Source organism: Eretmochelys imbricata, chromosome 12 (genome assembly GCF_965152235.1).
Source record: "Eretmochelys imbricata isolate rEreImb1 chromosome 12, rEreImb1.hap1, whole genome shotgun sequence".
In the NCBI taxonomy this organism is placed as follows: domain Eukaryota; kingdom Metazoa; phylum Chordata; order Testudines; family Cheloniidae; genus Eretmochelys; species Eretmochelys imbricata.
Genome location: NC_135583.1, coordinates 26,032,849 through 26,058,654, shown reverse-complemented (window position 1 = coordinate 26,058,654; position 25,806 = coordinate 26,032,849). Strand labels below are relative to the sequence as shown.

General features: G+C 41.4%; 1 protein-coding gene across 1 annotated transcript in view; it reads right to left on the bottom strand.

Annotated features, from left to right (window-relative positions):
- Positions 1-1,820: 1,820 nt before the first annotated feature.
- TERB1 (telomere repeat binding bouquet formation protein 1) overlaps positions 1,821-25,806 on the bottom strand; it is a 42,541-nt gene continuing 18,555 nt past the window's right edge. Inside the window, exons 10-18 of the mRNA XM_077831426.1 lie at positions 24,527-24,652; positions 21,547-21,734; positions 19,119-19,483; positions 13,395-13,456; positions 9,804-9,953; positions 9,142-9,231; positions 4,458-4,574; positions 3,875-3,987; positions 1,821-2,194 (exon numbers count right to left, since the gene is read on the bottom strand). Of these exons, the coding sequence (XP_077687552.1) occupies positions 1,964-2,194; positions 3,875-3,987; positions 4,458-4,574; positions 9,142-9,231; positions 9,804-9,953; positions 13,395-13,456; positions 19,119-19,483; positions 21,547-21,734; positions 24,527-24,652 (1,442 nt within the window). The 3' untranslated portion in view covers positions 1,821-1,963. The remainder of the gene's footprint in view (positions 2,195-3,874; positions 3,988-4,457; positions 4,575-9,141; positions 9,232-9,803; positions 9,954-13,394; positions 13,457-19,118; positions 19,484-21,546; positions 21,735-24,526; positions 24,653-25,806) is intronic.

The window sequence follows — 25,806 nt, the reverse complement described above, 5'->3', positions numbered from 1 at the left end:
GACAAAGGAAAGAAAACTAAATTAACAAAATAAAGACTAGCACCAGCCCTTCTGTCCTGCAAGGGTCCTTCAACCACTGTTTGCAGGACCTCCATATTTGCAGGAAACCTAAGATAGCTTGGCTCTCTGGTTTGCTTATTTCTGGGAGTTGAGAGTGAGACCTCAGTCCAACCTCCCAAGGCTGGGGTCTTCTGATCAGGGCTTCTCCTGGCATTCCCAACACTATTACTACCATGTCTAAGGGCAATACAAGAACACTAGCTTAAAGTACCCACTGCTCTTCAGAGTAAAGGAAGAATGGCTACTCACACACAAAAATGGAAATTGAATGAACATCCAAAACAGAATTAGTTTGATAGTAAGCTCCTAAAGACAGGGTCCATAACTGAGCTTTATAAAGGACTGCATATAAGTAATGTTCTAAAAATAAAAATGGCTACATCCTGCTTTCCTATTCATTCTGGTATAGATGTACATGATAATTGGGCTCCTTCAACTTTAGCAGCTTTCAATATTAGTTCTATATACACACACAACAGGGTAGTTTGTGATAAAAATCACACTTAAGCATTTTAAATGTGCATTCCAGAGTACTAAACCCAAGTGCAATAACATCTATAAGTGTGGTATAAAATAGAGAAAAAGGTAGAAATGGATGTATGTTAAAGATAATGATGTGCTCTTGTTCCATCTCAGGGACAGTGGAATGGAAAAAAGCAAGAAAATAAAAACAGAGCCAACAAAAATATTTTAAAATGTATCAGTATGTGGCATCAATTTAGCAATGTTAAACTTTTGTACAAAAATGAAAGAGGATAAAATGATCTGTAATATAGTTTTAGCAAGTGAGATATTTAAAGAAAGTGCAAATATTTCAGTTAAGCACTGGAAGGTCAAGTTAAATATTGCATGCAAAAAGTTTTGTTCCGGGGTTTTTTTTTTGCATGTGCCTCTGTAGTAAAGTTAAAGCGTTTTCATTTTAGTGGTATACATTTTATTTAATGAATGTACATTAGCATTCTGAAAATACCTATCAAAATACATTTCACTTAAGTCTACATAAGAGCCTAGCCCTGTATAAATCACAATAAAAAATCTGAAATGAAATATGTAGAGTGCATATTAACAGTACCTAACTCTTTTACACTATAATTCTGTCCTTTAAACTTCCAAATTCTTTAGCAGAATATAAAATATTTTAGAAAGATGTTACAGATCTTCTTTATTTTCATTCCTCTGTAAAATTTTTAAAAAAATAGTAAATATCAAAACAAACTGGTATTTTCATACACTAAATTGTGATACAAGATCTAGTACATATTCTACAACAGGGTTAAGAGAAAGAATACCCGATAGGTGTTCGAAACATGCTACAAATATTAGCTAATCAATTATAATCCTTCATACCCCTGCATAAGGGGTAAATAAAAATCATCTTCATTTTACAGATAGAGAAAACTGATATACACAGAGAAACTTGCCCCAGGCGAAACAAGTCATTGTCAGAGAGAAATTAGAACTCAGGAATTCCTAGCTTCCAGTCCCTAGTCAGTATGTTGGACTATCCTAGGGATCTTGGGTGAGCTTCTCACTCATTCTGGCCTTTGTATTCTGAGTAATAGGGCTGGAATGACACTAAGGAGTTCTAAAAGTCCTAGATGTAGTTCTCTCCCTGCACAGGGCTTGGAGAAGACAGTCACAGCGAGCAACAGGCTGCTCCAGCTTAGGCAGCCTACTAGGGCTGCCTTAGTTACAAGAGGCAGCAGCCAGAACTGGGAGGGCACAAAAGGTGGTTTACAGGCGCTTTAGCCCTTTTGCCCCTGGGCTGCAACTTCTGTGATGTGCCTCAAAGGCACAGCACAAAATCTCACACTTTTGTGGTTTCACAGCAAAACTGAAAATGCAATTAGAGGTTACAATTCAAATCAGTTTTTAACTTTAACATAAAGAGACTATTCGAAAATTAAATTTCCCTTACATGTATCTGTAACTTGCGGTATTTTTTAGCAAGATCAACATTTGTCCGTCCTTTCTGAAATGGGTAGGACCACAAAATTGAATTCCAGTGATGGCCCATTTTCCTTACGCCACTCAAAAGATAGTTTACTTCTTCTGTTGTAAAATCTTTCCGGATTCTTCGTTTATTCTTTTTTAAAGCTCTTGCATGTGTGTCCAATGAAAGACTTTCAGTCCTCTGTAAGTATTTATTTTGACTTATTTAAAAATTATGTAAAACTACATAGCATTGAAGTGGAAAAGATAATATAAGTCATTAAGAATACCATTTAACATAATTCTTAAATGTTAGTTCTGATATTATAGAGGCCTACAGAACAACAGAAGGAGAGGTTACTTATTCTGTACGATAACTGTACCCCATGCACTTTTGAGCACAGATTTGGTAGCTGTACCTGGTCTGCCCTGTGCACCTTTGAGCAGAGATTTGGTAGCTGCACCTGGTCTGCACATACACCCTAACTATTCTTGTGCCCTGTACCAAGGATATATAGGGCAGTGTTGGGTGAACCACCCCTCCGTTCCTTCCCTACCATGAAGTCGCTTCAAGACAAGACTTTGATGCAAAGGAAAAGGAGGGCGGATAATGGAGTATCCACAGGGATATTAATCAAAGAATTCTAGTTACTATACAGGGTAAGTAATCTCTCCTTCAAGTTATGTCTCTATGGGTTCACTTCAGCTGATTCCTAAGCAGTACTCCCTGAAGGAGGAGGAAGCTTCAGAACCTGGTCTAAGACGGTGTGCAGAACTGCAGTACAAAGATAGCATCTGTCCTGGAGGCATGCACTAAGGCATAGTGTTTTGAGAAGGTGTGAACCAAAGCCTCAGCTTTGCATATTTTTGTAATGGGCACAGTCTTCAACATGAAAATGGAAGTAGGTTGAGATCTGGTGGTATGGGCTATAACCCTAGGAACAGGGTGATTAGCAGCCTCATAACAAGAGAGGATACAACTGGAAAGTCTTTGGGTGGAAACAGGTATCCCTTTAACTCTGGCAGCAAAAGAGACAAACAATCTGGGAGGGGTCCTAAAGGATTTGGTGCCGTCCAGATAAAAGGCCAACACACCTCTAATGGCTAAGGTGTGGAGGGCAGCTTCCCCATGGTTAGATGAGAAGGGCCCTGGGAAAACTGATTTCACAGATTGCACAGAAATTGCTAAATTAGCCCTATATCGTGATTTTTCCAATAAAGGGGAGATGGAAGTGAGAATCTGCACCTGGTCTCATGTTTGGTGAGGCTCATAGCCCTCCTGAACTGCTGCCTTGACAGCAGAATAGCCAATGTGTGTGTGGTGTCTCCCAGAGACCTTACCTCCTTAGGCTCTGTGATTCACTGCCTATTAATGAAACCAGAGGCAGGGGGCAGAAACTGTGGCAGGGAGACGATTCTGAAGAGCCTAGTCTAAAGCGGCTGTTGCTGCCCTGTCCTATCCTCCCTGCTCTGACCACATTGACCTGCCTAGCGTGCCCCCTCACGGGGGGAGCAGTCAAGCCCTAGCTGCCCCATCCTGACTCAACCACGTGTCAGCCCCAGCCCCCCACTCTGTGACCACAGGGACCAGGTCCTGGGCAGAAGGGGAGACCCAGAGGTGGTTAAAGGAGAGTGAAGGGCTTAAAAAAAAATTAGTACTAAATACATCCCTAGTATAAGTGGGTGTAACTGCACTGACAATCAATGGAGATGCACCTGTTTACACTAGGGTTCAACTTGGTCATTCATCCTGGTGCTGGGTTCCTGTTACAAGTGACTACACTAATAACAATAAAGACATTTTTAAAAACCACAGAGGTGTTGACTTTATTTTGGATTTTTATGCAGATATGTGAGGGTATTATCTGGCCTCATAACTTACCTCATCTTCATCAAATGAATATTTATTTTTCTCATTCAAGCCTTGATATTCTGTGTTGTGTGTTTCTTTGACTGTTTGTTTCTTCAAATGTGTGTCTTGGTCTGTTTGGAGAGCTGTGGAGTTATGAACAAGGCCATCTGTATGTTAATTTAAACTAATTGAAATCTCAGATAGAACTGAATGTGGTAATGTAAAGCAGCAGTTCTTCTTACAAAAGTTAAAGTGTGAATGTTCACTTATTTAATAAATTCTAATAAATAATATTAAAGTAGCTTTTCTCCAGCATTAAGGCTACATCAATGTCACTGATGCATTAAATATCAGTGACATTGGGGTTATATCTTAGGTGCAGTAGAAGTAACTAACCAACAGATGACAGAAGACCATGCTCACAAGTCAACATCTTTTGTTATTAAAGTTGGAAGATAATAGTATATATCATTTTAAATTCTCATACCTTGATCTCCAGTGATGAGCACAGATTTTTTAATCACAGCCAGTTGCAATGCACTCAACCAGAGACAGAGTAAAATTGATTTTACAGCTTCCTGAATTCTGTGATAAATTTTATGGTAATACTCACTTTTTGTGTATGTAGGCATTAAGTTATATTTTTCTCGGAAATTAATATTTTTCTTGAGGTTGTCATATATATTTGAAATACTACTTTGGGTTTTCTTCATAGGAGTCAAACAAATACCTTTTAAAACACAACAAACAAGGTAATTATTTAGGAACCAAAATTCAAGGGAAGACCCTCTTCCCAGCTATATTATTAATGTATAATATAGCTGGACTAGAAGAATGTGCCAGGCAGGAAACCTTTGCCTTCCAGATGCCATGTCATATCAATCTAAAGGAGTTGGTAACTTGAAAATAGACTGTAATTTGGAAAAAGGTTATGCTGGCAGGCCAACCTCTCTGGAAAAAAATGATAACCAATTTTGGAATCTGGAGAATAAATGAACCAATTAGCTAGTAACTTGGTATCAGCAATTTGTTAATTTGGACACTAATATAAACCCAAGATTTTAAAAAGTAAGAGCCTAAAGTTATGTTCTTAAGCAAGTGGCCTGATTTTCAAAAGCACTGAGCACTCATTGACTTCAGTAGGTATTGCTGCATCCTCAGTAAATTTGAAAATCATGCCACTTCTTTAGGAGCCTAAATATGGAGTTTGGAGCATAACTTCAGCCTATTTTTAAACTATGGTCATTAATAATACAAAACAGTGTCAGTCACTAGCACTGTATGGATATGGTTGGTGCTGTGTACCACAATCACTTCATTTTAATTGAGAATCCCTCGTGAATTATCTTAAAAGTAGAAATATGAGAGTTCTCATATTTTATGGGGTAAAGTGACACACTGATCCTCAACGATTAGACTGAAATTTATTACAGAGAGATTATGAACTGAATTTAGAGGCTGAGATATGGGCTGGGAGTTTCAATCCAATTCTTAGTGCAGATTAGGGCTGTCAATTAATCCTAGTTAACTCATGCGATCAAGAAAAAAATAATCGTGATTAATTGCAGTTTTAATCACACTGTTGAATAACAGAATGCCTATTGAAATTTCTTAAATATTTTGGATGTTTTTCTACATTTTCATATATATTGATTTCAATTACAACACAGAATATAGGGTGTATATTATTTTTTTTACAAGTATTTGCACTGTAAAATGATAAAAGAAATAGTATTTTTCAATTCACCTCATACAAATACTGTAGTGCAATCTCTTTGTTGTGAAAGTGCAACTTACAAATGTAGGGTTTTTTGTTACATAACTGCACTCAAAAACAAAACAATGTAAAACTTCAGAGCCTCCAACTCCAGTCAGTCCTTTTCCTTGTTCAGCCAATCGCAAAGACAAACCAGTAATTTTACATTTATGGGATATAATGCTGCCTGCTTCTTATTTACAATGTCACCAGAAAGCGAGAACAGGCATTTGCATGGCATTTTTGTAGCCGGCACTGCAAGGCATTTATGTGCCAGATATGCTAAACATTCGTACGCCCCTTTGTGCTTCGGCCACCATTTCAGATGATGTGCTTCCATACTAATGATGCTCGTTACAAAAAATAATGTATTAACTAAATTTGTGACTGAACTCCTTTGGGGAGAATTGTATGTCTCCTGCTCTGTTTTACCTGCATTCTGCCATACGTTTCATGTTATAGCAGTCTCGGATTATGACCCAGCACATCTTGCTTATTTAAGAACACTTTTACCGCAGATTTGACAAAACGCAAAGAAGGTACCAATGTGAAATTTCTAAAGATAGCTACAGCACTCGACCCATGATTTAAGAATCTGAAGTGCCTTCCAAAATCTGAGAGGGACGGGGTGTGGAGCATGCTTTCAGAAGTCTTAGAAGAACAACACTCCGATGCAAAAACTAGAAAACGCAAACCACCAAAAAAGAAAATCAACCTTCTGCTGATGGCATCTGACTCAGATGATGAAAATGAACATGCGTCAGTCCACACTGCTTTGGATGACAGAACCTGTCATCAGCATGGACTCATGTGCCCTGGAATGGTGGGTGAAGCATGAAGGGCCATATGAATCTTTAGCGCATCTGGCACATAAACTTCTTGCTATGCTGACTACAACAGTGCCATGAGAATGCCTGTTCTCACTTTCAGGTGACCCTGTAAACAAGAAACGGGCAGCATTATCTCCTGAAAATGTAAACAAACTTATTTGTCTGACCAATGGGCTGAACAAGAAATAGGATGGAGTAGCCTTGCAGGCTTTAAAATTTTACATTGTTTTATTTTTGAACACAGGTTTTCTTTTGTACATAATTCTACATTTGTAAGTTCAACTTTCATGATAAAGAGATTGCACAACAGTACTTTTATTAGGTGAATTGAAAAATACTATTTCTTTTGTTTTTTTACAGTGCAAATATTTGTAATAAAAATAAATATAAAGTGAGCACTGTACACTTTGTATTCTGTGTTGTAATTGAAATCAATATATTTGAAAAGTAGAAAACATCAAAAAATATTTAAATAAATGGTATTCTATTATTGTTTAACAGTGCGATTAATGATTGATTTTGTGGTATTTGCTGTAAAATTCTGATTATTACACTGTCACTGATCCTATGAGTTGTGTCACACTGTACAGTAACAAGTGGGTGCTTTCAGAACTACTAGACACTCTGCAACATATTTTCTGTTTTCTTAAAATGCACACATCCTGCACCTGCCCTGACCAGCCAACACACGTCGGTGAAGCATCTCTGGTGATCTGCCAACAATGGCATAATTCTGAAAGTTGTTGGTACATGTCAGGTTTATGCAAATTAGTGGGAGGCAGTTTCAGGGGTAACTGCTGCTGTCCTGCACTGTGCCTGTTCTGTGAATGGGTAGAAGACTTCAGCCCTCCTAGGTTATCAAGCTGAAGCTTTTCATTTCTTAGGTCACTAAATTCCCTTTTTTGCATTTAATATTTACAATACAGTGCTTTTGCTCCAGGAAAAGTGCTTTGAAAATACTGTATATTCCTTTATCAGTATATTCCTTACTTAATTCACAATTGTGAATATGTATAGACAAGGTCTGCAAGAATACTCTGATCTTGTTGTAATCTGTCAATGTGCATTTCAACAAAACTGGCATGATTCTCCTCTCACATTAGTGGAAATCAGGAGCAAATCCACTGAAGTCAATAGCTTCGTCTACATTACAGGTTTCAGAGTAGCAGCCGTGTTAGTCTGTATTCGCAAAAAGAAAAGGAGTACTTGTGGCACCTTAGAGATTAGTCTCTAAGGTGCCACAAGTACTCCTTTTCTGTCTACGTTACAGTTAGGGTGATGTATGCTGCCTTATGTTGACCTAGTTGTGCATGTGTCTATACTTAAATTTGTCTCCCACTAATGAAAGTGCCCAGTTACAGTGATGGAGTAACACAACCTCCCCAAGTGGCGTTGAGCCCGGGCAAATGTACTGACGTTGACACAGTGTGAGTGTAGACACTGTGTTACTTATGTCAACCCTAAGAGTCCTCCCCCTTTGATTCACAGATATTATGCAGGACACAGCTGTCAGGTGTAACCACTGGAATGTTTTTTTCACTGAGATCCAATCTTGTGAGTAAACAATGCCAGTGTCCCTTCAACCTACTAAACCACATTCAGCTGCACCTACAGGTAGATGAATCCTTTGATGGTGATGTCGAGGTGGCTGGTGTACAGCTTCATGAGTCAGGGACCAAGGGTCCCCCAGGATCACTACAGGCATTTCAGTATTACCAATGGTAATCTCCCCGTCAGGAAAGAAAGGTCCTGCTTGTAGCTTTCTGTGTTCAACCTGATGTTTTGGGGCCTGTTAGGAATTGTGTGCTGCTTGATGTATATCTATGAATAAACAGTCAATGCACCTACTGATTCTGTGGTGTTTGCTGTAAATATCTGATTATTACACGGTCACTGATCCTATGAGTTGTGTCACACTGTACAGTAACAAATGGGTACTTTCAGAACTACTAGGCACTCTGCAGCATATTTTCTGTGTTCTTAAAATGCACACATCATGCACCTTCCCTGACCAGCCAACACACATGTCGGTGAAGCATCCCTGGTGATCTGCCAACAACGGCATAACCATAGAAAAGTAGCCCTTTCTGTCTATGTACTCTGTAGCAAAGTGGTCTGGTGCCAAAATAGGGAGATGCGTGCCCTCTATTGCTCTACTTCCACCACAGTTCGGGAGCCCCATTTCTGCAAATCCATCCACTATCTCCTGCTAATAAAAGCAAAAATGCCTACAATGACTATTTCTCTCGTTTTCTGCTACACAGAAATGATATACTGTCTTATTATTTATTATTGAAGTGGCATAGTTATGTTTAATGTTGTAGAGTGCCCAGAGGAATGAAGTCTCGCATGGGTATGTCTACACAGCACCTAGAAGCAAGCCTCCAAGCCAGGATCCACAGACTTGTGTTAGTGGCACTCATACTAACATGCTAAATATAACTGGGTAGCCGTTGCTTTTACATTGTGGCTCAGGCTGGAGCTCAGGCTCTTAAGGTGGGAGGGCTTCAGAGCCAGAGCTCCGGCCAGAGCCAGAACATAAAAACATCTACGTGGCTGTTTTTAGCATATTAACACAAGCCCTGATACAATGTGTCTGGATCTGGGCTGGGACGCTTACGTAGAAATGCCCCTTGTGTATACGTGCAATAGAATTACTCATATAATAAGTAGTTTTTCCATAAGCCCCAGTTGCAGGACTGGGCCCTTACTTCGGAAATTTTCCTGCGGATTTTTTCTGCTCTTGAAGGTTGACGACTCTGTATTCAGTCTTCCTTTCTTAGCTGGGGTCAACAGTATTTCTGGAAAGCACAGGACAAATGTTTTATCATCATCGTAAATGCTAGCGGTTAAAAACTTTCATTCTAAAAATCCAGTTTCTTTTCTTTTTTTTCAGTAGAAAGCTACATGTATTTGAGGATGTACTTTCCCTCACCCACCATCCTGATCAAGAGTTATAAGCCTCTCACATCGTTGAGGAAGCGATACTGGTATGAGAAAGGGCTTGTTGTGCTGTCATGCACTCATTCAATCTTTCCTAATGGTAGAAGGCAGGAGCTTACTAATTCTGGCTAAGAGGACAGACAGCCTCATCCAAATTCATAATGAGGATATACAGCCAATTACCAAGGAACACACAAGAGAGATGTACACTGTAGTTTCTACTCCCAGGGACCAGGGGTCTAATTATGATCTCAAGTATACACCAGTATAAATTATGACTAACTCCAATTAAGTTAATGGAGTTAAACCAATGTAAGATTACTAGATCAGAATCAATCAAAACAAATTACTAATTCCAAATACCTTTTAAACTATACCCTTATCTATTATAAAAAATCCTCATAATTACTCTTAAAAGCCTCAGAACTACTGTTATTACAGATAACTGATTTTTTTAGTCCCCTTTTATATCTCTCTTCAGCTTCCAGAATGACTTTGTGACGATCACACTGATGTGGACAAGTATGCAAGATCTTGCTAAAATTTCTGCTAGTGAAAGGCAGTCCTACAGTTATACAGCCTGAAAAAAAAAAAAAAAAACAAACTATGTTGTAGAAATAGCATATATAAAATGTAGATGTAGCAAATCTATTTGTTAAAAATGTCTTCAAAGTGGTTTTTAGAGCTTATGCCACAGTCTTTCCAAATAGTGACACTTATTTTAAGTTCCCTCTTTCATGTTCTGCAACGTTCAACCTTGATGCAGCCAGCAAACCCTTGTTCTGAAGCCCCAGCATGCATTTCTACGAGCCACTACTAAACTCAGCAGATTTGTTGTTTTGCCCAAAAAGGGTTCAATTTGTTCTTAGATTTCCATGTACACGTCAAGGAAGACTGGCCCTAAAATGTATATTTTTCAAAATGCTTGTTTAACACTTTGTAGTAGCTCTCCAAAAAAACACACACACGTTTTTATTAAGACCATGGAAAATAAATTATATCCACAGAGGGCCAGATTATGTACAGACCCTGTGTAGAAGTGCAAGGAAGGCACAAGACAGAACACAAGGTGCCTCTGTTCCCTTTGCACACTCCCATAGGGGCATGGGTGGTGGGTAGGATGACCAGACAGAAAAAATGTGAAAAATTGGGGTGGGGGGGTAATAGGAGCCTATATAAGAAAAAGACCCTAAAATCGGGACTGTCCCTATAAAATCGGGACATCTGGTCACCCTAGTGGTGGGTGAAGCTTCTCTCTTCTGGCCAAGGCCTCACCCCTTCCAGCCAAGGCCCTGCCCCTGCTTGCTGCTCTCAGTCCCCCGTGGCACTGGCTGGGGAGTGAGGGGACTGAGAGGTCTGCCCTTCCCCCCATGGCCCTGGCAGGGGAAGCGGGGACTGAGAGCTTGGTCGGGGCCATGGGGAGAGGCAGCTGAGAGCTCTCAGCCTCAGCCAGGACTGTGGCAGAGCTCTCAGCCCTGGCTGGAGCTCTGAACACAGAGCCCCTCCCCCATTCCACCCCTTCCCCCACAGCCATGCCCCTGTTCTGCCCCCACTCCGCCTCTTCCCCCAATGCTCTGCCCCTGCTCACCCTGCCCCCCATGTCCCCAAGACCAGAAAAACTGTGCCCCCACCACTGGGGCCTGTGGCAGGGAGAGGTTTTTCCAGGGGCCCAGATCCTTCACTGCCCTCACCCCCCGGTGGTGTGAGGTTTGGGGAGGCTTAGGCTCCCCCAGCCTCCATTATGTGCTGCCCATGCACGGGGGCCAAGTACAAAAAGTCCTTGTGCCCAGGGCCAGAGACATTGCTAATACTAAGCTGTATATAGTGGCCAGAAAGGGATGACAGCATGCTTCTAACACCTGTCTGAGAAGTAAAAGGCACTGCATACTACAACCACTTTAATAGTGGCATAGCCACAGCACCCTCTGGAGCATTGCAGTGTTCCCATTAAATGGCTGCTACTTAATGCTACAATTTAGCCACAGACATGTGCGTACACAGGATTAGACAACAGGTTGGATATTAGCACAAGTTTAAAATAATAGAATCATAGAATATCAGGGTTGGATGGGACCTCAGGAGGTCATCTAGTCCAACCCCCTGCTCAAAGCAGGACCAATCCCCAATTTTTGCCCCAGATCCCTAAATGGCCCCCTCAAGGATTGAACTCACAACACTGGGTTTAGCAGGGCAATGCTCAAACCACTGAGCTATCCCTCCCCCCAAAAATAGTGTGAGTCTGTGACAGGGTCCAATGGCAAATACACACAACCCAGTTTGTTGGCTTGGCCCTTTAAGACTGAGGGGACTGAGTTCAGAAAGCACATGACAGGTTATGAGACTGCAGGCTGCAAGCAGCAACAACTTAGACAGCCTATGCTTAGTAGTGAGAGATCCAGGGTTAGCAATGGAGCAGGGTGGGGATGTAGTAGTCAGGGGACCTATTTAGCAGAGAAAGAATATATTCTCTCCCCTTTCTGCTTACAGAAAGCAGGAAAATATCCAAGTGTTGTGTATTATTTTCAGCCTTTGTATCTTCTGTTTGGGAAAAGAACGTGGACCTAAAACTTAAGTGTGTGGGCTTTATCTAGATTGCTCTGGCTGATGAATCTGCCCAGTGACAGATGGGGACAATTACACTTTATTACTGGGGACAAAAATAGGTTAAAGGCAATAGACTTATTAGTATTGTAGATGCGTCAAATCAGATGTAATATCAAGTAGTTTAATGTATTTCTGATGGGGCATAAAAAGATTTTTATGGTATCATAATAAAAAGTCTAAGATAAACATCATTTACCTGAGCACCTTAAATCTGTCATTTGAGGAGATGCAGAAGTAGTTGGAATACTTCTTTCCTTGTTTGTTGAGCCTGAACAAAATGTAACTGTTTCTAAATTTGAAAAAAGTGTATTTCACTAGGATGGAAAAAGCAAACTGTCTTTCTGGTGGTAACTTCTCCACAGTATACATAAGTCCAATTTTATTTTACATTTCTAGAAGACATACAGATGTTTAATTTATACAACAGCAAAGAATAAAAAAATACTCTAGGTCAAATGGGAATTTCAGTTACTCTAGTGTAAATCCAGATGAACTCAAGGAAATTCAGTCCTTATCTTCGCTTCACTGTATGCAGCGGGCCTGATTTTTTCATTTGATCATACCAGTTTTACCTGGTGCAAATGTGTAAAATTGATATGATGAAGTTGGATATCAGGTTCATTGTATTTATTTCAAATCTAGAGAGTCTAATTCTGCAAAGCCTTACACATGTAGCAGTCCTTACTCTTGATTTACAGTGATGTAACAGAACACAATTTAGCCCTTTTTAAGGTACCAATCAGGAAAACACTTATTCAGATGAGAAACTCTTACTCCTCTAAATTGTCAATAGGTTATTCAAGAATAAAGATTAGATGGATCAGAACTGAAGTATGAAAAATACACTGGGTATAATGAAGCAGAGATCAACACTAATTCCTTACACCCCATCCTGCAAACATTTACACATGTGCTTAATTTAATGCACGAATAGTCCCAGTGAAATCAAAATGGAACAATATGCATGCTTAAATGCCAGTACACAAGATCATTTTCTTTGTCTATCCAATATTTAGAGCAGAGGTCAAAACAAATTCTTGTACTATTGATGGCTTTCATTGCTCAATCCGAAAAGATTTTTGGACATAGCAGAAAATATTTATCTAAACTTACCTTCGGTAATATTAGAAATTATTTTACAAAAAATACCAAAGTAAAACATTTTAGAAGATAAAATCTAAACAAAAGAAATAGATTCTAATTTTAATAGATATTTAATATAAAATTCCAAATCTATGCAAATATTTACAATTTTATAACACTGTACATAATGGAATGGGAGTGTACATATAGTATGATACACACTGTATGATAAAATATAACTTTAAAGGTAAGTGCTATGAACCATATTTTATTTCCAATAACAATCCATAACATACAACATTATCTGAAAAAAATATACTTCAGTTATTTGTACCTGCTACTTGTGCCTGTTTCAGATTTTGAACAGTCAGTGATGGTTGTTTAAACAAGTGTTCACTGGAAAGATCAAAAACACATTAATAAAGTTAAAACCAAAGCTCACAACAACATTTAAAATAATAGCAATGTAGGGCTTGAAGGGACCTTGAGACGTCATCTAGTCCAGCCCCCATGCACTGAGGCAGGACCAAGTATAGCTAAACCATCCCTGACATGTGTCTGTGTAACCTGCTCTTAAAACCTCCAGTGATTCCACAACCTCCCTTGGAACCTAATTCCAGTGCTTAACTATCCCTAGGTTAGAAGAACTTCTCCTACTATCTAACCTAAATCTCCCTCGCAGGAGATTAAGCCCATTTACTTTTTTTCCTAATTTCAGTTTACACAGAGAACAACTGATCACAGTCCTCTTCATAACAACCTTTAACAAATCTGAAGATGGTCATCAGGTCCCCCCTTGGTCTTCTTTTCCTCAAGGCTAAACATGCCCTTTTTTTTTTTTAACCTTTCCCCCAGGTTTTCTAAACATTTTATCATTTTCTGTTGCTCTCCTCTGGACTCTCTCCAATTTCTCCACATCTTTCCTAAAATGTGGCATCTAGAATTGACGCCAGCTGAGACCTTAGCAGTGCTGAGTAGAGCGAGACAATTACCTCCTGTGTCTTACATATGTAACGCCCCTTTTCCTCCCTGAGTTACTCGGGAGCAGGCAACACTCACCTGTGTGCCTGAGATTGCTGACATTAAAGAAGATCCTGAGTATCCCAGTGGTGATGGATAGGTGGGAATCCTCTATTCACCCCTCTGCTGCAGTCCCTTTACTCCTAAAGGAATTTAAAATTGGCGGTGCCTCCACCTGGCTGGCCCCGGTACACACTCAATGGTGTGCCTTAGTAACCTCCAGAAATAAAGCTATTCTAATAATAAATAATAATAATAATAATATAATCTGTGGCATGGGTGTAACTCAGAAATACCAATTATAAATAATATACATCCAATATACTTAAACTAGAGTTAACACACCTTTACTTAACAACTTAAAAAAATCAGGGTATAACAGTCTAAGATTATACGTCACTACTAATTTAAATCCACAGGGGGCAGTTGAATAAAATCAATTAACAAATATACTTTACAGTAATAAATGAAATCTATTTAACTGGCATTTGCAATGCCACCATTTACCCCTCCTTGGAGCATACACTCCTCTGGATTTCAGAGTCGTAGATGCTTGCATGGGCGCACTGGAAGATCTGCAGCTAGAGACAGTACTCTGTTGGTTCTGTGCATCAGTCCAGCCAAGGCAACAAGCCACAAAACCTCTCTGACGATTGGAGCTGGCCCCACCAAATGTCAGCAGCTCTGGGTCCTGGTTCAGTGGGACAATCACTCTGCCTCTCTTCAGACTCAGACTCTCTTTGCAGTGCCCCTTCCCTTGCAAATACTTTCCCAAACCAGAGTGGGGGTTACTCACAATTCCTTCACTGCAGGCCCATCTTAGTCAGCTCTAGGCACAGCAACAGTCTCTGCCCTGGCTCCAGTGAAGCCACCAACAGCCTCTGAGGCTCCCTGCTTGATCAAAGCCCCCGCAGGCTCCCAGCAGCAGCAGCTTTTGGCTTCCTAGCAGCAGCTCCTGGTCTGGGCAGAGCTCCACAGCAGCAATCTCACTCCTCTTCCCAAAATGGAGTCAACCGCCTGCTCTTCCTGCACTGCCTGCAAGAGTGAGTCTCTCACCCTTTCCCCAAGCATGATAGGAGTTGTCCTCTCTAAGGCTAGATTGCATCACACAGGTTCTTCCCAACTGGAACACTCCCAATAAAGTTCAGAGGCCCCTCTAGTAAAGCGTGCCTACATTCTCCCCCAAACAGAAAAATCCTTAATGTCCCCATTAAGGAACCAGAACAAAGAAGAAAAACAGATTCATTTACAATAGAATACATACATTCCTAATTCCTACTGCTAGCTGAGGTTACATTCAATGGAGGGTAAAGTATAGGCCCACTAGAATAAGCACAATTTAGGCATCTAGCCTGAGGTGAGCACCACCATGAAAAACACTTGAGCTCATCCTTAGAGGATACATATTCTGGTTTGGACTCCACATGTGTTTTAAAATCTTTCAGCACAACCACCCCATGATGTACTGTGGGGCTGGACAACTCACTGCTGACTCCAACCACATCATATGTTAACTGCTGAGGGAGCCTGACTTCTCGCTGGGACCTCCTTAATGGTTCTGCCATCCCTGCTTCCACCCCAACAGGACGTGTTAATAAAGCTCCGTCAGCTTCAGCATCCACCACAGAATTACCCATTGTAGAAGGAGCAACATCTGTAGCAATCTTGTTCCCTACACTTGAAGACCCAGGGGGATTGTTGCATATATCTACGCCCTCCCTAAGAACTTCTCCCATAGGAAAGACTGGAAAAGTTTCAGGGTTTAAAAGGGGTGTGCTAGTTGCACTTTCAGGTTGATCTGGCTAAGGTGACAGTACAACAGACCCAGGAGACATATCTGAGGGTTCATGATACATAGATATATATTCAGGGTAAACCTCCTCAGAATCAGTCTCTGATGGGGGACCAATTATGTCCATCATGGTAGCCTGCTAGTACCACCTATGGAGTTGGGGGAGGAACTTTCAGACATCAGAGCTGTCCTTGGGTTAGATGATCTGGATAGAGGGGTAGGCTCGATATCTGATGGGTCATCCATTCTGACGTGTTGCCCCAGAGGAAGTAAGTGGTTTCGATGTAAAGTCTTTAATGGGCTGCCATTCTTTTCAGGCTTTCGGTGATATATAGCCTGAGCATTTGATTCTCCACAATGTAGGGCTGCAAATCCCAACGGTTTGCAAGTTTATGTTTTCCGGGGAGGCCAAGATTTTTTAAAAAAACGTGATCACCGGGTTGCAGATCACAGTATCCCACCTTCTGGTCATAACGGTCTTTATTGCCCCGGTTCATCTTATCAGAGCAAGTTGATAAGCAGCACACAATTTAATTTTTTTAAATTAGCCACATACTGGAGGAAAGACTGGTGGGAAGACCCATCCACTGACACCCCAAAACAGAGGTCTATTGGTAATCATGCTTCAGGTCCAAACATTAGGAAATATGGAGAAGACCCAGTGGCCTCATTTTGGGTACAGTTGTAAGCATGCACAAGATGGCTAATGCGCTGGCTCCATCTCGATTTCTATTTGGTATTCAAGGTTCCCAACATACTAAGCAGGGTCTGATTAAATCGTTCAGGCTGTGGGTCTCCCTGTGGATGATAAGATGTTGTTCTAGATTTTTTTATACCTAGCATAGTCAGAAGTTCCTGAATTAATTGACTCTCAAAGTCCTGTCCTTGATATGAGTGCATCCGCTTGGGCAACCCATAATGCACAAAGTACTTCTCCCAATGAGTTTTAGCAACAGTAGGAGCTTTTTGATCTTTAGTGGGAAAGGCCTGTGCATACCTTGTGAAATAATCAGTTACGACTAGCACATTAAAAGTATTTCTGCTATCGGGTTCAATCGTGAGAAAATCTATACAGACCAAATCCACAGGGCCTTCACTGTGAAGATGAAACAGTGGAGCAGCTCTCGTGAGTAGAGTCTTCCGTTGCATACACCAGGCACAGGTCTTACAATACTGCTCCACATCAGTCTTTACCCATGGCCAGTAGAATCAGTCACAGACAAGGTCAGCTCCCAGACTGCTGCACTGGGCAGCACAGTATGGGGAGGAGATGAGCAGCCCTCAATGGTGAAAGAACAGTTAAAGACTATTTAGAAAAGCTGGACATGCACAAGTCCCTGGGGCCGGATCTAATGCATCTGAGGGTGCTGAGGGAGTCGGCTGATATGATTGCAAAGCCATTGGCCATTATCTTTGAAAACTTGTGGCAATCGGGGGAAGGTCCCGGACAATTGGAAAAAGGCAAACAGAGTGCCCGTCTTTAAAAAAGGGAAGAAGGAGAATCTGAGGAACTACAGACAGATCAGCCTCGCCTTAGTCCCTGGAAAAATCATGAAGCAGGTCCTCAAGGAATCCATTTTGAAGCACTTGGAGGGGAGGAAAGTGATGAGGAACAGTCAACATGGATTCACCAAGGGCAAGTCATGCCTGACCAGCCTGACTGCCTTCTATGACGAGATAACTGGCTCTGTGGATATGGAGAAAGCAGTGGATGTGACATATCTTGACTTTAGCAAAGCTTTTGATACAGTTTCCCACAGTATTCTTGCCAGCAAGTTAAAGAAGTACGGATTGGGTGAATGGACTATAAGGTGGATAGAAAGCTGGCTATATTGTCAGGCTTTACGGGTAGTGATCAACGGCTCAATGTCTAATTGACAGCCAGTATCAAAGCGGAGTGCCCCAGGGTCGGTCCTGGGGCTGGTTTTGTTGAACACCTTCATTAATGATCTGGGATGAATTGCGCCCTCAGGAAGTTTGCGGATGACACTAAGCCGAGGGGAGATGTTGGAGGGTAGGGATAGGGTCCACAGTGACCTAGAGAAATTGGAGGATTGTGCTAAAAGAAATCTGATGAGGTTCAACAAAGACAAGTGCAGAATCCTGCACTTAGGATGGAAGAATCCCATGCACTGCTACAGTGCATGGGACCGACTGGCTAAGTGGCAGTTCTGCAGAAAAGGACCTGGGGATTACAGTGGAAGAGAAGGTGGACATGAGTCAACAGTGTGCCCTTGTTGCCAAGAAGGCTAACGGCATATTGGTCTGCATTAGGAGGACCATTGCCAGCAGATCGAGGGAAATGATTATTCCCCTCTATTCGACACTGGTGAGGCCACATCTGGAGTATTGCACCCAGTTTTGGGCACCCACTACAGAAAGGATGTGGACAAATTGGAGAGAGTCCAGCCAGCGGAGGGCAACAAAAATGATTAGGTGGCGGAGCACATGATTTATGAGGAGAGGCTGAGGGAACTTGGCTTATTTAGTCTGCAGAAGAGAAGAGTGAGGGCTGTTTTGATAGCAGCCTTCAAGAACCTGAAGGGGGGGTTCCAAAGAGGATGGAGCAAGGCTGTTCTCACTGGTGGCAGATGACAGAACAAGGAGCAATGGTCTCAAGTTGCAGTGGGAGAGGACTAGGTTGGATATTAGGAACTATTTCACTGGGAGGGTGGTGAAGCACTGGAATGGGTTACCTACGGAGGTGGTGGAATCTCCATCCTTAGAGGTTTTTAAGGCCCAGCTTAACAAAGCCCTGGCTGCGATGATTTAGTTGGGGTTGGTCCTGCTTTGAGCACGGGGTTAAACTAGATGACCTCCTGAGGTCTCTTCCAACCCTAATCTTCTATGATTCTATGAAAAGAAATGTGAGAGAAAACCGGGGAGAAAAATATTATGGATTTTATAGTTTAAATATTTAATCTTGTATCAGATTTTTAAAATAGTACCTATAAATGCATTTGAAATAGCTGCAACCACTTCATCTAGAGTACAAAGACAAAATGCTTTTATTTTTTTTTATTGCATTGAGATTCTATTTTCTTTGATCTAAGATGGCAAAGATACTACATCTACACCTAAGAAAAGCTGTGGTGACCAAAAAGTGGACCGTTTTCTCTCACAATAAAGAGCTAGTTAGTAAAAAATAATGAAATAATTAAATAAAATGACATCTGATTTGGAAATTTTCATTAAGTGAACAGCAACTTTACATTTTACTTTGCATTGAGGCATCAAATACTATACCTTGCTTGAGGAACACACTGTTTCTTCTCACAAGCAGTTCGTTCATTTGTAGTATGACCTTTTTGTACACTACCTGTTTGTAGTTTATCAGCTGAATGCAGAGTAACATTTTGCTCACTCTCTCTGGTAGAAGCATCTACTGGAGTCACAGTCTTTAATATTCCATTTTTGGATGACTGATTATTTGCAGATGTAGTACGAACCAAATCATCAGACTTACAATTTAGCTGTGAACACTGCATTTTTGTATGTGTTCTTTCAGTGTTTGCTTTTGGATCACTGGCATTCATTTTACGGTATTTTGGTGTCGTTTGCATAACTGCTTCCCGAGGTATATCAACAAATATTTGTCTTCTTACTGTTTCCTATGTTGCAAAAATACCAATTAATGATTGTACAAAGCATTAATAAATCCTATCGTAGGGTGAGAAGAACACAGACTGGGCAATTTGAGGGTAGATCCTGTTAACTACGAAGCTGCAGAAGTGCCTGGCTCTAGTTAGACACTGTTAACAAGAAATCCAGAAAAGCTATGAAAAAGAATTTAAAGGCACTGTATCCTAGTGAGAACTTGGATCTGAAAGCAATAAACTGGGTCACATTAAAGAGCAGTTCTAGAGGCCTGAGACTCATGTAAATTAAGTCACTGAGCACCTGGCTACTGACTACCTAAAGGGACCAGATAGTAATGGCAGACATAGGAAACCAGCAAGGAAAGACTGAACTGCATGCTGAACAAGACAGATACAGTACTATATAACACTGAATAATCTTTATACATACTGAGCTCTATCTGAATATTTCATCATTTTTTTCTGTTACACTCAGACCAATATGCTTATAGCTTTTCTTGTATGATTCTAGGTCATTTCACACAACTACTTTCTAGCTTTGTCACTTAACAAACCCAAATTATGCCATCTCCATTTCTATTACAGGGTTGATTACAAGGCTTTTTATCTGATTTGTTCCCTTATGTTACAGATAGTATATAGCTTTTTTTAGCTGGATACTGCTTTTGATGGCTATGTACTGTTTCCACAGTTTGAAAGTTGCTGCATATATCCTTTAAACATAAGAAACATTTTAATTAATTTGAAATACATATAGACTATTACTTTTCAATAAACCATGAAAGTTACCTGGGTCTATCAATTCAAACAAGATATAAACAGAGTCCTAGCATAAGAAGGCTTAAGAGTTTACATTTTAGAGCTAGATATTTGGAGTACACATTTGTGCATGAAGTTATTATGACTGCACAAGCATTTCACACACAAATGTGGAAATGGTAGGTTCAAAATACATATGCACAGTATAGTGGGGCAGTTGCCACACTTTGGCAGAGGAGGGGCTAATGCAGGCTGGTGGGAGCCTGTGCAGAACCTGGCCAACCAGAGAAGGGCAGAAAGGCAGCCAATCAGGGCCAGACTGGGCCCTATATAAAGGCTGCAAAGCAGAGGAGACAGCAGTCTCTTCCTGACAAGCAAGGGAGAAGGACTTGCTTCCTGCAGACAGAGCACCTAGGCTAGAGCAGTGCTGGGCAGGCCCAGGGGAGCAGAGAGAGCGCTCTGGCCTGTCACCTGCCAGATGGCAGCCCCTGACAAAAAGAGCCAAGAAGGTGCATGGGCCAAGGGGAAGTGACCCAGGGTACACAGGGAGAAGAGGGGATTGAAGGAGGGCAGTGGGAGACTGCCGCTAGAGGGTCCCTGGATCGGGACCCAGAGTAGTGGGCAGGCCTGGGTTTTCCCCTCCCCTCTTACAGCGCACCTTACTATGGAGGAGCATGGCCAATGGACTGTGTCTTGTACCTGAGGCAAGTGACTAGACTTTGGGGCGGCAGGTGGCCACGAAAGCAGGTGCAGACTGAGGACTGCTGATACCCACCCTGGAAGAGCAGGGGCACAGCCGGAGAGCTGCGTCCAGAAGAGGACGTCACAAGCCAGGGAGCAACGCAGGTCCCAGACAGCACAGCCGAGCAGGCAATGGACGGGACACCACCTGCGGAGCACCCTCTGCGGCTAGGACAGAGCTAATTCTGGGAGTGACCAGCAGGAGGCACTGCGGTGGTGAACACAACCGGTTACAGACACTTACAAAAATGTGGGTATTCTTTTTCCGCCTCACTGTTCAACCTGGATTAACTGCATACTAAGTACTACAGAACTGGATTTTCTACAATATATTTTGTACCGTTTCTTGCAATGCACTAAAACTAAGATCTCAACCTTGTATTCATTCCGTTCTCTGAGTGCCTCCCCTCATCTCTATCTTATTATAATATACAGTAATGCCAAAATGAAGAGTTGCAGATGTCCAATTCTTTCCCACTTTTATAGTTCACTGAGATTATCTAATCTCTTTCCTCCTACTTCTCCCTAAACTCTTGAGGAAAAAGCTTTCTTTTGAGAGATTTGCTTAGGTTTACCATATTCTGAATAAACATGCCAACCTCATCATGCTCTTTTTCAAGAAGTTCTATTCTGTGTAAAATTTCTTTTACTTTCTTCCAATAGTCCTCTAGATTCCTCTCTTTAATCTGTAGATCCATTTTCAACTGTTCTGCATCATTCAGATTTAATGAATATTCATTTATTTTCAGAGACAATTTCTCAGCTTTGTAAAGCAGAAAATAAAATAAAAATGTGGTCTTTCTGAATAGTATACTGAAAAACATTTCATTTTTATATTTTTAATAGCTTAAACATTTAAAAAATAAAAATCCCAAATCCACTATTCAGTTACAATATATATTACAACCTGTTTGTAGTAAATTTGGGTATAATGAAGTAGAATGAACGTTTCATATAGCTTCAATGTATATAATTGCAGTTTGCATTTTGAAAGCTATTGGTCCCAGTTCATCAAGATATTTAAACATGTAAGTAGTCTCACTGAAGCCATTGGAACTGCTCATGTGCTTGAAAGTAGGCATGTGCTTCTGTACTTTGCTGAATTGGGGCCATACTGAGTTGCAGTTATAGTAAAGCTTGCTTCTGTAGAAGTTGTTCCTTGAAAAACAACTTTACCATTGACCTGATCTGAAGTTCAATGACAGCTGTAGCCTCCCAGTTCTTATCAAGATCAGGCCATACGTTAAGGTTTGATTGTAATATTTTATCACTGTCCACCAAAAAATGGAAATTCAGTAGGAAATACACTATAAGTCAAGGGTTTTGTTTGTTAGTTTGTTTGTAAGTGTCCCAAGTCCTACAAGCAAAAATGTGGTCGCAACTATGCACCCGTATATGAATATGCAGTACTGCAGTAGTCTGGATAGATAGTTATGCAGTTAAGTACCAACTATTACCCAAATTGCACACATAATCACAATAACTGTGTGCACAAAAAGGCATAGAGTTGCACATAGATACTGGGCTTATAAAAACTGGTTTATGTGTTAGAACTGAATGTTACAAATATATTTTTATAAGTAAATGAAAGATAAAATAGAGTTTTCTAATGAACCTGTTGCATTCAGATCATGGCACTGAAAAAATGCTTGACCATATCTCATTTATAAAAACAACAAACAAACAAACCTCAGCCACAGAACACATTGAAAAGAGTATAATATCTTGCCATAACTGTCAATTCTATTATTTTTACCTCATATAAGCAGTAGAAAGAATCAGCACCTAAACGGTTGGTGGAGTTGTCTACAAATTAATCGACCTATAAAGGACTCCACTTACTGCTAAAAACCAATTCTGTTTCTAAAGACAATATCACAGGTTTAGAGCTAATTTAATATGGTTGCCAGGTGTCTGGTTTTCAACCGCAACACCTGGTCGAAAAGGGATTCTGGTGGCTTTACTTAGTAGTGCTGACCAGTCCATTAAGTCCGGTTGGTGTGGGGCTGGCTCCCTATGCAGCTCCACACGGCTCTTGGGAAGTGTCTGGTATGTCCCTCCGGCTCCTAGGCGCAGGGGCAGCCATGAAGGCTCTGCGTGCTGCCCCTGCCCTGAAAGCCAGCTCCGCAGCTTCCATGGGATGGAAACTGTGATCAATGGGAACTGCGAGGGCGATACCTGTGGGCAGAGGCAGCTGCGCCTCTGCCTAGGAACCGGAGAACATGTCGCTGCTTCCCAGGAGCTGCCTGATGTAAGCGCCGCCCAGAGGTGCCCACACCCCAACCCAACCCCCTGCCCCAGCCCTCTTGCACCCCAACTCCCTCCTGGAGTCCACACCCCACACTCCAACCCCCAGTCCTAACCCCCTCCTGCACCCAAACTCCCTCCTGGAGCCTGCACCCTGAGCTCCCTCCCACATCCCAACCCCCTGCCCCTGCCTGGAGTCCTCTCCAATACCCAAACTCCCTCCCAGAGCCTGCACCCCTGCCCCAGCCCTGAGCCCCCCTCTTACACCCAAACTCCCTCTGGAACCTACACTCCAGTCCTGACCCCCCTCCCGTACCCAAACTCCCTCCCAGAGCCCTCACCCTAACACCCTACCCCAGCCCTCACCCCCACCCTCCAAACCCCTCAGCCCCAGCCCTAAGCCCCCTCCTGCACCCCAAACCACTCATCTCTGGCCCCACCCCAGAGCCTGCAACCCTAGCTGGAGCCCTCTCCTGCACCCCAACTTCCTGTCCCAACCCAGAACCCCCTCCCACACCCTGAACCCCTCATTTCTGGCCTTACCCCAGAGCCCACACCCCCAGCCCATACCTCCGCCCACAGCCCAATCCCTTGCCTCAGCTTGGAGCCCCCTCCTGCACCCCAAACCCTTCATCCCTGGCCCCACCCTAGAGCCCACACCTCCCAGCCAGAATACTCACCCCTGCCCCAACCCAGAGCCCCCTCTCACACCCTGAACCCCTCATTTCTGGCCCCATCCTGGAGCCTGTACCGCCAGCCAGAGCCCTCAACCCCTCCTGCACCCCAACCCCAGAACCCAGCCCAGAACCCCCTCCCACACCCTGAATCCCTCATTTCTGGCCTCACCCCGAGCCCTCACCCCTAGCTAGAGCCCTCACCCTCTCTACACTTCAACCCCCTGCTCCAGCCCAGTGAAAAGGAGCGAGTGAGTGAGGGTGGGGGAGAGCAAGCGATGGAAGGAGGGGGGATGGACTGAGCAGGGGCAGGACTTCAGAGAAGGGGCGAGGCAGGGGGGCAAGGGTGTTCGGTTTTGTGCAATTAGAAAGTTGGCAACCCTATAATTTAAAAGGAATCAGCCTTGTGTTCACAGATTATGCATTCACCTGAAACTCTGCAACTTTACTTTCACCCCCTAAACGTTATAGCCATTCTATGGTTGTAAATATACAACTATTCCCAAGGAAAACAAGGGTTACTGAAGTGCACTCCATCACCAACCTGCTAGAGTTACAATTATTTTGAAGGTTACAAATCTTAAATACTGAGAACAATGAATTTCATTTTTTTTTAAAACAACAATAAGCTTACTGATTTGCTTGCAATTTTGCAGCACAAAAGTAGCAGCTTTGTTTACTTCTTCATCCTGAGACTCTGTTAATAACTGAATCATAAGTGGAAGGCCATTGTTCTGAAGTAGATCATACTGATTTTCTTCTAAAGAAGATTAGCATTAAAGGAAAATAAATCAGTTTCTAACTTGTACCATGGTTACCAGTTTTCTTAAATTATCTTTAGAAGACAGTATAAAGAACTTTAAGTAAAATTCAGCAAAATGTTTCTTTTTATCATGAGCCAAATTCATTAAATCATATCTGGGTAATTTCCGTATAATGCATGAACTACTTTATGTGAATTGTTTTATTTATTTTTTGTCCAGTTTAGGAAGCAATTAGGGACGATTCATAACTTCTAACTTACTGTATGAAACAGTCACTTCTAAAATTTCAGTAGTTGTATAAGCAAATCCAATACGGATTGAGTCAGCTAAAAAGTAAATATTGCAAATTCAAGTGAAAAATACATAACTATCCATAATTAAAAGTCTGCATTTAAAAAAAACCTAGAGTTTAAGTTAGTAAAAAACCTGTATATTTATTAAATGGGACCCAAGTGAATTTCAGTTGTTGACTAGGGCCTTATTTTTCATTAGGATTGTTGGTTATTTTGTTTTCTTGGTTTGCACTAGTGCAGTTACCTTAGTGCAAAAAACAAACAAACCTCTCACGTACATATGCATAGTGTAAACTATGATTTACAATTGTCTGGCTTACTCCAGTTTGAAATTTAGGTACACTAGTACAAAAATCTGCATTGTAAACCGAGCCTATATAATCAGTTCTTCCCTAGGCAAGAAAAGAACAGTCACCACATGCATAATTCTTGTAATTGTCTAAAACTGTGTTTTCTAAAACTATGCTAACATTTGCATGCTAACATTTGCAAAAACATTTTTATAGTTCAGACAGGATCTTAAACTCTCTAATTATATTGGACCTTTTATTTTCTTTCAAAAAAATCCTTAACTCTACAAACAATAACATATTAAAATAAAAATTCTCTTATATTCTACAAGATCATCAAATTTATATTTGCAATATATTTTCCAAAGAGCAAAGCCCGCCTTTGATTCAATTAGTTCCTTTACAGCCCAATCCATCTCCTGTCGAAACTGTCAAATTACCACTTACTTCAAAGGAAGCAGGATTAGGGCTTTACAAGATATTCTGTTTGACAGATTCCAGAGTGCTCGTGAGAGAAAAGCGAACAATATAAACAAACAATGGTCAGTATCTAGCAACTATCCATGC